The 13965-nt window shown below is 41.6% G+C and overlaps 1 protein-coding gene and 1 long non-coding RNA gene across 2 annotated transcripts in view; one reads left to right on the forward strand and one right to left on the reverse strand.

Moving 5' to 3' along the window:
• LOC309546218 overlaps window positions 1-13965 on the reverse strand; it is a 1099142-nt gene that overhangs the window by 141367 nt on the left and 943810 nt on the right. The gene's annotated exons all lie outside the window — the stretch shown is intronic.
• The window catches only part of LOC309547337 (arf-GAP with SH3 domain, ANK repeat and PH domain-containing protein 3-like), a 110458-nt gene that overhangs the window by 81139 nt on the left and 15354 nt on the right, over window positions 1-13965 (forward strand). The window contains exons 15-20 of the mRNA XM_082247173.1: window positions 463-596; window positions 683-774; window positions 5915-6083; window positions 6172-6257; window positions 6373-6488; window positions 12700-12767. Of these exons, the coding sequence (XP_082103299.1) occupies window positions 463-596; window positions 683-774; window positions 5915-6083; window positions 6172-6257; window positions 6373-6488; window positions 12700-12767 (665 nt within the window). The remainder of the gene's footprint in view (window positions 1-462; window positions 597-682; window positions 775-5914; window positions 6084-6171; window positions 6258-6372; window positions 6489-12699; window positions 12768-13965) is intronic.

Below are 13965 nucleotides of genomic sequence, written 5' to 3' on the forward strand. Positions count from 1 at the left end.
ATAAAAAAAGCCTTCTGTCTTGCCTTTACAATCCCTTTAACTAATGTCATATGCAGAGCAAATATCACACCTTTGATCCACATATGAACGAAAGAGTAAATACAATGCATCTGTACATTGTTAGATTGTATTACTCAATGACATTTGTACTGGAAGCATCATTTTACACAGGGTTAGCTGCATTTTGACTGTCACCTCTGCTTTATAATATTTTGATAGCCTGTAATTGCCAATAAGATATATGACCAAATAACGTTGTTGAAGATTTTTAGGGCATAGATATCACCTATTCCTAAGGTCCTCAAGTGGTTAATACATGTCTTCCTTGATTTTTTTCTCTGACACTCAATTTTGTCTTTGTTATTTCTTGTTATTGCTTCCATCTCCCATCTAATACTTAGCATTTTTATCCATCTTGCTCATTTGCCTAATTTGTTTGTATCTGTTTTCTTCTCATGACAGATCCCTCCTGGGTCTCTACAAACCTAGGCGTTCTCATCTGCATCGAGTGTTCTGGGATTCATCGTGATCTTGGGGTGCGCCACTCACGAGTCCAGTCTTTAACTCTGGATTTGCTGAGCACATCTGAATTGTTGGTAGGTGTTTTGTTAATATATACAGTAAGCTCATATGATTCTGTATATGAGATTTTTGCATACCCACACATCTTCCTGTTATTAAGCTTGCAGTTTCTGTCGGGAATGCCAAACTGAATGAGGTATTTGAAGCTGCACTTCCTACGCCAAATCCAAAGCCCACACCTAGCAGTGATATGTAAGTCTTTGTGTGACCAAGGTATAGATTGTGAATTAGGATGACTGCATGCCGAGTGCAAGACAACAATGAAAGAAGGGACATACAGTACTGTGCAAAATCTTTAGGCAGGGGTGAACAAATGCTGTAAATTAGGAATGGGTTTTAGAAATACAGATGTTAATAGTTTATTTTATATCAGTTAACAAAATGGAAAGTAAATGAACAAAACAGAAATCCAAATCAATATTTGGTGTGACCACCCTTTGCCTTAACTGCTTGCCGACCGGCCGTCGCAGATATACTATATAAGGTACGGCAGTTCGCTGGAGCGCTCCTGGGGGCGCACACACGCCGTCGGAGGCACGTGCCCGCCCCTATTAGGAAGCGGGGAAGCCGATCCACTGGGTCGGCGACCGCAATTGTCACCAGGCACCCGCGATCGCTCCCCGCTGAGAGAGAATGGCGGTCAGCTGTTGTAAACGCAGCAGACCGTTCTTCTCTCTGGAATGAACACAGAGCGCCTATGATCCTCCTATTTAGGATCACAGGTCTCTGTGTTGATTCCACAAGTCTCTCCCCCATGCAGTTAGAAAACACTCCCCTAGGCTCACACTCAACCCTTGGATAACCCCTGGGTTAACCCCTTCCCTGCCAGTGTCATTATTAAAGTAACAGTGCATATTTTTTGCACCGATTACTGTAGTAATGTCACTGGTCCCCCCAAAAGTGTCAAAAATGTCTGTCCGCTGCAATGTCGCGGTCCCGCTAAAAATCGCAGATCGCCGCCATTACTAGTAAAATAAATATATAAATAAAAATGACATAAATCTTTCCCCTGCATTCAGGCAGGGTGAGTGAGCGTGTGGGGGGGGGGGGGGGCCTGCCTGTCCTGTCCTCTCCTCTCCTGTCTCGCTGGGGGGGGTGCGGCCTGTTGCGGTTGGTCTGACGCAACCCCCCCCCCCCCCCCCCCCCGGCCCATGGAGCGCCAGCCACCACTGATTTCTTCAGCCAGCCATGTAATGAAAAGTTAGTTTATTGTCAGGCAACTGAGCAGTACAGTTTTGTCAAGGCTACACCCCAAGGCCCCAAGGCTGCCGATTGGGTAGTGAAGGACCAGCAGCACACCATCAAGTCATCCATGTGTTCTCTCCCCTCTTGTTAGCATTTTCACAGACATATTAGATAATAGGTAAATGGATGCAGAAATATAAAAAGCAGAAAAAATATATTATATTTAAAAATGTAATAGTACCTGGAGTCCCTGGAATTTCCTTTGAAAGCTGATTAACCACCTTTCATACCTAATCACCTTACATATAATATATATATATATATATTATATAATAAAATTATATTATTGATTAGATTATAATTCATGCGTTTGTGTTTCAAATTTATCACATCTGGGGTGTCTACTAGACTCTTGTTTTGGTCAGGTTTAAGTCAGTAATTACTAAGAATTGTAGGCCTATAATACATAACGCCAAATTTCCATGAAAAAAATTGTACCGCTTTTGGTACAGAATTCCTGACATAATCATACCGCCAGGGAGGTTAATCTTTTTAGCGTTAAAAGCAATGAGGAAAAGCACATTAAAGCCAACTGCACCAAAAACTTTTTTTTAGCCTTGAAGTAAATTGGAGGCAGGATAGAATGTCTGTCTGATTTTTATTGCTATCTGTAACTCTCTTTTGGCAAGATTGTAAAGGTTGTCTTTGCTTTCCTGGCTCAGTGACACAGCATTTTTGTATTCTAATGTCACAGGATGTTAAGTGAATTGAAGCAATAAAACCTAGCAGAATATTAACTCTTCGCCATTTCTTTTTAGTAGTAAAAAAAGATTTGACTAGAGTTGGGTTAAAAGTAAACCTGTAAATGCCCTTGCAAAGCAACAGTCTGGCTTTGGGCTCCGTTCACACCTGATCGGGGGCGGAATAGCCGCGATTCCAAATCGCTGCAAATCGCAGAACGCTTTTGTGATGCCATTACTTTTTAATGGCACCCCAATCACGCTGAAATTTTGCCACGACTGTCGTGCGGTAAATCAGGCTGCAATCACAATGTGCAATGCCTGTCGCTTAAAAAGGAAAATAAGCTACTTTTGGGTGACAGCATCGCACCTTTCAATTTTCCGCAATTGCAGCGCAATTTACTGCGCAACAATCGTGGCAAAAACCGTGGTACGATTGGGGTGCCTTTAACAAGTAATGGCATTGCAAGCGCATCCTGCGATTTGCTGAAATCGCGGGTGAAATCACAGTCAGGTTCGAACGGTGCCCAACATAGGCATGCACAGGGGGTTTGCCAGGTGTGCCTAGGCACACCCTAATCACTACGAGCCATGAGGATTCCCCCTACTGCCCAGGTTTCCCCCATGTTGCCCCCCCACCCCCACCTGCAGTGCTGCTGGCTTCCCTCCTCTCCCCCAGGCTGCTGCGGGGAAAGTTGTAGGATGGAGAGTAGGGGCAGTGGATAGTCAATATGTAATTTACCAGTACCTTCCTTTTTTTAAAAAGAACACAGGGAACCTACTCACTCACTACATTTTATTCATAGCTGAAGCGTAGTAAACTGTGTTTACTATGCTTCAATTTGGGAATGAACAGAAAGCCGCTCAGCACAGAGCACTTCCCATTCATTCACTTCCAGTGCAGCTGAAGCTGCAGAGAAAGCCATGTGTGTTTGAGATTTGGGGTGCACACCCTAATGCAATAGGCTGCGCACACCTATGGTTCCCCAAATACCATGACACCCCTTTCACAGACTGGCGAGGGGGGTCCTTCTCCTGCAGTTAAAGACTGGACTAAACGCTCAGTGTGCAGGAGGCCTAACTCTTCAGTATCTAGCAAAACTAGAATATCAGTTTTAGGGGAAATGACCCTATAGTTTATTGGTAGTTTTCATGAGATAAGTAAGAATAACTTAGAATCCAGCCCACAGAAACATACACATTTTCTGCAAGTCCTCAAAAACCATCTCAGACAGTCAGAAAAATATAACCATATTGTGGGTGTATCTGAATGAATGACATGTGCCAAAGCAATTACAAAAAATTAGGCATGCATATTTGTATTGGATGTTTTTGAACACTTGCAGTGTTGTATTCAGCTTCAATGAGGGTATTGTAATGACTTGTTTATTTCCTAATGCAAATATTTCACACTAAAGCATGCCATATGCCCAGGAGACATGCATGGGATTTTTGGCTAATGTATGGAATATTTTTTTGGCTAATGCAAATCATATTTTGTGTCTCTCTTGTAAAAAAAAAAACAGCTGGGTGGTTATCAGTCATAAGCAAGCAATTTATAGTGGAGTAAATCTTCACTGTTGGCAGATATCGGCCAGCATTCTGTCATACTAACATCATACATTTGTATAAAATAACATTCAGCTGAGTCATAGACATAATTATTTTGCTGTATGGGAAATGGATATTGGTTTGCCAGGAAGCTTGCATTTTGAAGAATTATTTGATTGTAAATAAATAGTTGCTTCCTCTGTTGGTTGGCTGGATCAGCCTTTTTCAACCATTGTGCCCAGGCACCCTGGGGTGCCTTCAGGATTCTTCAGGGGTGCCTTGGCAAAATGCCTAAAAGTTGCCCAAAAATTGTATACCAGCCAGTGAGTGGATGAAGCATGCTTCTTAGTTACAGAAAGCCATGGATTTTCAGTGTGCACCATTACTACCTACCAGCCGCTGGTGTCCTAAGAACCAATAATGTCATCAGTTTTTAACCACTTGCCGACCGCCGCAAGTAGATATAATGCGGCGGTCAGCCCCTCACAGGCAAAGTGACGTATATATAAACGTCACTAGCCTGTGAGGCTCTGGGGAGCGAGCGCGCGCCGCCGGAGGCGCGCTCTCGCTCCCGCGCGGTCACGGACCCCCCCGCGCGTGTGACTGGTGGACCCGATGTCCGTCGGTCACTCTGCGATCGTCGCTGCAAAGGGAGAAAGTCAGACGGCTAGTGTAAACAAGCCGCCTTTCATTCTCCCCTGTGTAGAAACACTGATAATACGGTTCTATTATGTAGGACCGTTGATCATTGTTCCTACAGCTCAAGCCACAGCCAATCACAGTTAGAATCACGCCCCTAGGGACACACACAGCCTCTCCCTCTCAAATAAAGTTAACCCCTTCACTACCAGTGTATTTTTACAGTAACAGTGCATATGTATAGCACTGATTACTGCAGTAATGTCACTGGTAACCCCAAAAGTGTCAAAAATGTCAGTCAAGGGTCCGATCTGTCTGCCCCAATGTCGCAGTACCGCAAAGAAATCGCAGATCGCCGCCATTATGCGTTAAAAAAAAAACAACAAAAATGACAAAAATCTTTCCCTTTGTTAACGATAACTTTTGCGCAAACCAATCAAAATACGCTTTTTGCGATTTTTTTTTTTACCAAACATATGTAGCATAAAACAAATTGGCCGAAAATGTTAAAAAATTTAGATTTTTACATTTTTTTGTGGGGAATTTCATATAAATGTGAAAATTATTGTTATTTTTGCAAAATTGATGCTCTTTTTTTGTTTATAGCGCATGATCAAAAAATCGCACAGGTGATCAAATACCACCTGTGCGGATGTTTGTGGGAATAAAAGGACGTCAAATTAGTTTAGGTACAGCGTCGCACGACCGCGCAATTGTCCGTTAAATTCACGCAGTGCCGAATCGCAAAATACCCCCTGGTCAGGAAGGGGGTAAAATCTTCTGGGGCTTAAGTGGTTAAGGAGGACAATGGGCACCTGCACATTATCCTTTTTTACCCCAATCTGTTAGCATTGGGGTCAAATTAGCGGAGTGAGGGGGAAGAGAAACATTGGATTACTAGTCAGTGCCAGTGTGCAAAAGTACATTTGCTTTGGAAGAATATATCACTTCTAACGTTGGGTGTCCTACATGTCTGGATGTTGCTGCATTATGCAAAACTTTTCGTTTTTTACATTTTAGAATGGGGTGCCTCAGGATTGTGCAGAATTTTAAAGGGTGCCTTGACTGAAAAAAGGTTGAGAAACACTTGGCTGGATGATCATTTGGAGAATCAGATATTTTGACATGTTGGACATCCTCTGATCAATGCTTTTACATGCTGCACATGATGTCAGATTGAAGTTGTAACTTATTTAGGGATCTGTGTGTCTAAATAGGAATGCCAGGAAGGATTATATCAGTGCTAAGTATGTGGAGCACAGGTTTGTGAACAGAGATAAAAGCAGCGGTCTTCATGGGCTCAGAGATGCTATTCAGAGGCATGACCTGATGGCACTGCTGCAGTGTATGGCGAATGGGATGGATCTCAGCAAACCACTCAATCAGGTATCATCTTCTTGTATTATAAAGTCATGCAGCACTCCCTATGTTACGTATGTCTGTCTGACACATGTTCTGCCTACTTCCCCTGCAGGATCTCTGCGAGTCTCCACTTCACCTAGCTGTTTCTCTGTGTGAGAGGAACTGCCTCCCGCTGGTGGATTTCCTGATCCAGAATGGGTTCGTACGTTTGCCTACACATGATTAGTAGAGAATTGCCTAGAGCACAGCTACATATATTGTTGCACATATTGAGATGCTCTGTTTTACTGGATGGATAACTCTGCTTTCACAGGGGAGCTCTGGAAAAAGTAACAGCAGATGGACAGACAGCTCTGCACTATGGGGTCAGATATAACAAACCAGATTGTATACGACTTCTCCTGAGAGCAAAGGCATCTGCGAATACTGGTAACCACATGTCTCCCACTCCCACCTTATGCCTAGAAACATTACTTACCATTTCTGAGTGCATAGAGAAGATTTCACTATAAGCAAATGTATTTTTATTACTGTACAACAAAAAAAAAGCTATTTATATTTAAAGGAAAAATGTACTGGAAAAAATAGCGGGGCTACTAGGTATAACTTCCCTTTGAAAATGCTGGTCAACTGGCTGTGTCTGGTCCTACTATGGACCTGGAACCAGCATACAGATTAGAAGGTTACAGTTAAATTCTAATCTGAATATTTCTTCCAGGTCTGTGCCTCAAAAAGTATTTAAAATTAACTCCAGACTTTATAAAATATGGCAACAAATAGATAGATAGATAGATAGATAGATAGATAGATAGATAGATAGATAGATAGATAGATAGATAGATAGATAGATAGATAGATAGATAGATAGATAGATAGATAGATAGATAGATAGATAGATACATACATACATACATACATACATACATACATACATACATACATAGGTTGAGATGGATAGATAGATAGAAATTCAGCTCTGGATTTATTATTACAACAATGAATTTATTTTAATGCAGTGTAAGTACCTGCATTTGATTTGATATTTGATTCTTGCGGTCCCCTGTAGCAGTGCCAGCAGAGCTCAGACAGGGGGAGGGAGAAGCAGCATTAGGAGCCTGTTGTACACATGTGCTAACAAGGAGCATGCCAAATGTAGGAGAGAGCAGAGTGACAGTTGAGCTCATCAGTCTGCTGCTTTTCCTTTCATTATCCAGTCACAGGCTGAGGGAGGGACAAGACCTTTAACCAGCTTAGCGGTATCCCCAAGCATGACTCGGGGTGGATTTTCCATGCTATTATCGGTATCCCTGAGTCACGCTCGGGGTAGATGTGCAGAGCGAGCAGCAGTGTCTTACCTTCTCCTGGCGATCCAGGGAGGATCCCCCATTGCTGTGATCGCCAGCCGAGATCCCCGCCGCTCGTCCGTCGTTATGAGGACTTCCTGGTTCCGTTCCCTGCAGCAGCAATGCTGCATGGGAGCGGAACTAGGGAGGGAAATTCAAAACGTTGCACAAAACACAAACACATAACATTTATATATATATATATATATATATACATACACACACACACATATATATATATATATATATATATATATATATATATATATATATATATATATATATATATATATATACACACACACACGTGTGTATGTATGTGTATATATATATATATATATATATATATATATATATATATATATATATATATATACACACACACATATATATATGTATAATAAATAATGCATGAATTATAATCTAATCAATAATATAATTTTATTATATAATATATATATATATATATATTATATTATATTATTGATTAGATTATAATTCATGCCTTTGTGTTTCAAATTTATCACATCTGGGATGTCTACTAGACTCTTGTTTTGGTCAGGTTTAAGTCAGTAATTACTAAGAATTGTAGGCCTATAATACATAACGCCAAATTTCCATGCAAAAAATTGTACCGCTTTTGGTACAGAATTCCTGACATAATCATACCGCCAGGGAGGTTAAGAGTTACTTAACCACTTAAATACTGGGCCCTTTCACCCCCTTCCTGTCCAGGCCAATTTTCAGCTTTTAGCGCTGTCACACTTTGAATGACAATTGCGTGGTCATGCTACATTGTACCCATATGAAATTTTTATCTTTTTTTTCACACAAATAGCGCTTTCTTTTGGTGGTATTTAATCACCACTGGGTTTTTTATTTCTTACTAAAAAAAAAGACAGAAAATTTTGAAAAAAACAAACTTTTTCTTATTTTCTGTCAGTAAATTTTGAAAATAAGTAATTTTTCTCCTTCAGTGCGCTGATGAGGCGGCACTGATGGGCACTGATAGGCTGCACTAATGAGGTGGCACTTATAGGCACTGATGAGGTGGCACTGATAAGGAGTTACTAATATGCCCCACTGATGGGCACTGATAGGTGGCATTGATAGGCGGCACAGATAAGCACTGATAGGCGGCACTGAGAGGTGGCACTGAAGGGCACTGATAGGCAGCACTGACAGGCGGCACTGATGGGCACTGACGGGCAGCACTGATGGACACTAATGGGCAGCACAGATGAGCAGGCACTGATGGGCACTGACTGGCAGCACTATGGACACTGATGGGCACTGTTTTTTAACTTTTCTGTAATCAGGGCACTGATGATCTGTGCCGTGATTACATGTCCTAGACTCCCCTTTGAGGAGGAGCCACTGATCGGCTCTCCTCGTCACACACTCTGACAGTGTGAGGCGAGGAGAGCTGATAAACGGTACTTCCTCATTTACATGTGACCGGCTGTGATTGAACAGCCGATCACATGGGTAAAGAGCCACGTCATTGGCTCTTTACCAAGATTGGGGTTGCGCCATGTCCTAGCAACACAGCGCGGCCACGATCGCCGCACTGAGGGCCCCCCCGTGGGCGCGCAAGAGAGGATGTTCTGGGGCGCCATCATATGACGGCGTCCCAGAACGAGAGCCACACCACTCCGCCATCATTTGATGGTGGGCGGGCGGTAAGTGGTTAAAGTGATTGTAAACGATCACCTTGTAAAACAACCTATTCAGTGTAAAACAAGAAATGAAAGGCAAAACATTTTTGTATAGATATAAAAATACACTATAAATAGCTTGTTTCCCTTTTTTAATAAGTGATCACATTCCCTCTGTTCTGAGCTACATAAGAGCTGGGGGGAGGAAAAGCAGCAGCCCACTGAGCTTCCCATTGAATGGCTGTGCAGGTGGGGGCGTGTCAGGACAAGTTCTGATCATTGGAGCACACTGAGTTCCCAGCATGGCTAGAGAACTGACCATGTTGTGCTCCCCTTCTTAGTGTGGTCAGTTTTAGTAGGAAAGCAGAAGGACTGGCAGGATCACCAGGGATTTCACATAAAGGAAGCAATACAAAGAGTACAGGAGACTTATTTTTACAAGTACAGCAGGCACATATCAGGAATATGAAGTGTTGGGGTAACAAACGCTTTAATTGCAGCAAAGAAAAATGGGGTCTCCTGTTCTGGCAGACAAGGTTGTGCTGGGTGACAGAGTTGTGTAAATCTCAGGATTGGGTGTAAAGAAATACAAATCCTTTAGCAGGTAAAATAGTTTCCTTTTTAGATGTTTCATTTGTTAATGTAGTTATTTGCCTGAAGTTTATTCATGTATGGCCAGTCTTAGAGAATATTTTAACAAGAATAATGTAAACCTTGTTGAATGTAATACATTCCTTCTCTGTATACTCTGTTGCTATAAGGACCTTGTCTTGTTAGTCTTTGACAAAATATGTACAACATACTGTGGGTTCATGTCATTGGGGTTGATTTACTAAAACTGGTGCACTCAGAATCTGGTGCAGTTGCGCATGTTAGCCAATCAGCTTCTAACTTTATGTTCAATTATGTTCAATTAAGCTTTGGCAATAAAACCTGGAAGCTGATTGGTTTCTATGCAGAGTCGCACCAGATTTTGCACTCGCTAGTTTTAGTAAATAACCCCTATTGCCAGCATGTTGTTACTTTATGCCCATTACTAATGAAAACTGTTTTGGATGAAAAAAAAGAATGACGCCCGTATTGCAGAGATGTCTCAATGTAGATGTTTGGAAAAAGCCATCAGCCAAGTCACACAAGCAGGGAATGTGATTTCTGGGGGTATTTTATACACCAACATTGTACGTGCTGGAAAGGAGGCATTGTTCCACTTTATATCCATTTTAGAAAATTTGACCATCTGCAGGATGAAACAGAAGGAACATTTTTAATAACTTGAAATTACAAAATGGCTTGTTTAGAAAATATATATATTACAGTCAATATCTAGCAAAATTGGAGTTTTATTAAAATATGGAATTCCAACATTGTCTGATAAACAGTCTATCAGACCTTCATAAATTGCTCCAAATGTTTCTAACGCTGACCATACATAGTTCATTTTTTTTTTGGTTTAGTCAGCAGAATGAATGAAAAAAACTGAACTGATTTCCAAATCCACACATTTGAGGTAGATGGGGGAATCCTTCCCCCTGCACTATCGGGGGAGTCTCCCCACTGTCTGATTAATTTGACAGTGCGCTTGAACAGAAGTTGATCGGTAGATTGACTTCTGTTCAACCACTGTTGTCACACATGGATCCAATTTTGGCTGCTGAGTCATCTGAATTTCGATCCATGTACAGTAAAGAATTACCCCCCTTTAAACGAATCACATTTTGATGCTTTGCAGCTTGAAATGAAGACGCACAGTTTTTGTTTTATCTAACTGTATTTAATCAGTGCAACCTATAACATTTAAATGAAAGATATAACACCAACATGTCAGAAATACATTTAAAAAATTGAAAAACAGAATCATTGAGTTGGAAAAAGGATCACCCCCTCCTAAAAATGACTTCTAAACTCAATCGGGTGTAGATAATTACCTTCTCAATGGCACAGAAAGCCATTTGACTTTCAACTGTGATCAGCTGTGGTCATTTTGATTAGCTCAGCATGAAAAGAGCTTTCCTGGAGCATTTCAATCCCTAGTAGTGCAACTGAAGCAAACAATAAACAATAGGTGGCAAGGCACTATTATAAAATCTCTGGGATAAAGTTGTGGACAGGCACAAGTCAGGAGATCAATACAAAAAACATTTCAAAGGCTTTTTTAATGCCTACAAGCATGGTGAAGTTTATTATTAAGAAGTGGAAGGTATTTGGTACAACACAGACCGTCCCTGGATCAGGATGTCACTCCAAAGAGCAAGGAGAGCCAGAAGGAAACTGGTCAGAGAGGCTAACAAGAGGCCTACAGCAACTCTGAAGCAGTTGCAGGAATTTATGACAAAGAGTAGACATTGTGTTCATGTGACAATATCACCAATTCTCCATAAATGTGGCTTGTATGGGAGGGTTGCAAGAAAAAAGACTCTTCTCAAGAAAGGCCAGATGCAGTCACGACTGAGCTTTGCCAAAACACACCTTTCTAGATTCTGAGGCCACATGGAAAAAGATGTTATGGTCAGATGAGTCTAAAACTGAATTATTTGGCTTCAACACCAAACGATATGTCTGGCGAAAATCCAATAAAGCTCTTCATCCAAATAACCCCATTCTTACAGTAAAGTATGGAGGTGGTAATATCCTGTTATGGGAGTGTTTCTCTGCAGCAGGGACTGGAGCATTTTTTAGGATAGAAGCAAAAATGGATGAGGCAAAATACAATCAAATTGTTGGGGAAAATCTGCTGCCCTCCGCCAGAAAGTTGTCAATGGGAAGAAGGTTTACCTGACCCAAAGCACACAGCAGCAATGACCACACAGTGGGTGAAGGAGAAAAAGGTGTATGTCCTTGCATAGCCTAGTCAGAACCTGGACTTAAACCCCAATGAAAATCTGTGGAATGACTTGAAGATTGCAGTCCACAAACGGTCACCATCAACTTTAACTGAACTTGAGCTGTTCTGCAAAGAAGAGTGGGCAAATATTGCAAAATCTTGATGTGCAAAGTTAGTAGAGACATATCCTAACAGGCTAAGGGCTGTAATTAAAGAAAAAGGTGGTTCAACAAAATACTGACATAAGAGGGGTGATTATTTTCCAACTCAGCAATTCTGTTTTTGGATTTGTATTAATTATTTCTGACATGTTGGTGTTATATCTTTCACTTGGATGTTATAAGTTGCACTGAGTAAATAAAGCTGGATAAAACAAAAAATGTGTCTGTCTTCATTTCAGGCTGCAAAGCAACAAATGTGATTATTTTAAAGGGGGTGATTCTTTTTTATACCCACTGTATTGCGGGCTTAGCAGTCATTCCACATATCAACTATCTCTGTTCTTGTTTACAATACGACAGGCTGTATCTCTTTATTCATTGACATTAATGAGCAGAGTGACAGATTTTCAAGATAAAGCCATGAAATTAGTGTGTTCTGTTGGGATCCAATGTAAATGGTTTCAAAGCTCATCTCTGTGATTGTGTTTGTCATTTAGGATTTGACCATTGTTTGATTTGATCATGGATTGTCAAACTAATTAGCTAAGTGAAAACCCCTCAGAGGTTTTGCTTTTTGCTTTTACATTATTATCAACATTGCAGTGGCCTACAAGATAACCAGTCTAGGTTAACCTGATGTCTTCTCTCTTTTAACAGTGAACCATGCAGGATTAACTCCTTTGATGCTAGCTCAAAGCCTTAAGCATGTCGAATGTGAAGAATTGGTATGTAGTTTAGGAGAGGATTAAGAACCAACTCCAGATATTTCAGTTATTGGTGAATGTTGGTCAGTTGAATCAGCCACAAATGTCTTTGATCTCTCTCAAACTTCACTGGTAAGTCCCAGTTTTTCCCTCAGTGTCGCCCTCAAAGATGCATTACCCAAATTATTTGTATATTCCATACTGTTGTGTATGGCAGTGGTTTCCAAACGGTGGCCCGGGGAGCAGATGCGGCCTTTTGCTTACCCTTCTCTGCCCCTGGGGCACTATATGTCCCACTGATACGAGGCACTATTCTGTCAACTGACATAAACTATTGGGCACCATTTCTCGCACTGACACCAACAATGGGGCACTATTCCTCCCAGTGATACCAATGATGGGGCACTATTCCTCCCAGTGATACCAATGATGGGGCACTATTCCTCCCAGTGATACCAATGATGGGGCACTATTCCTCCCCAGTGATACCAATGATGGGGCACTATTCTGCCTAGTGATACTAATGATGGGGCACTATTCCTCCTAGTGATACCAATGATGAGGCACTACTCCGCCTAGTGATACCAATAATGGGGCATTATTCCTCCTAGTGATACCAATTATGGGGCACTATTCCTCCTAGTGATACCAATGATGAGGCACTATTCCTCCTAGTGATACCAATGATGAGGCACGATTCCTCCCCAGTGATACCAATGATGGGGCACTATTCCTCCCCAGTGATACCAATGATGGGGCACTATTCTGCCTAGGGATACTAATGATGGGGCACTATTCCTCCTAGTGATACCAATGATGAGGCACTATTCCGCCTAGTGATACCAATGATGGGGCACTATTCCTCCTAGTGATACTAATGATGGGGCACTATTCCTCCTAGTGATACCAATGATGAGGCACTATTCCGCCTAGTGATACCAATGATGGGGCACTATTCCTCCTAGTGATACCAATGATGGGGCACTATTCCTCCTAGTGATACCAATGATGAGGCACTATTCCGCCTAGTGATACCAATGATGGGGCACTATTCCTCCCAGTGATACCAATGATGGGGCACTATTCCTCCTAGTGATACCAATGATGAGGCACTATTCCGCCTAGTGTTACCAATGATGGGGCACTATTCCTCCTAGTGATACCAATGGTGAGGCACTATTCTGCCTAGTGATACCAATGATGGGGCACTATTCCTCCT

Source organism: Pelophylax lessonae (assembly GCF_965119305.1).
Source record: "Pelophylax lessonae genome assembly, chromosome: 2".
In the NCBI taxonomy this organism is placed as follows: Eukaryota; Metazoa; Chordata; class Amphibia; order Anura; family Ranidae; genus Pelophylax; species Pelophylax lessonae.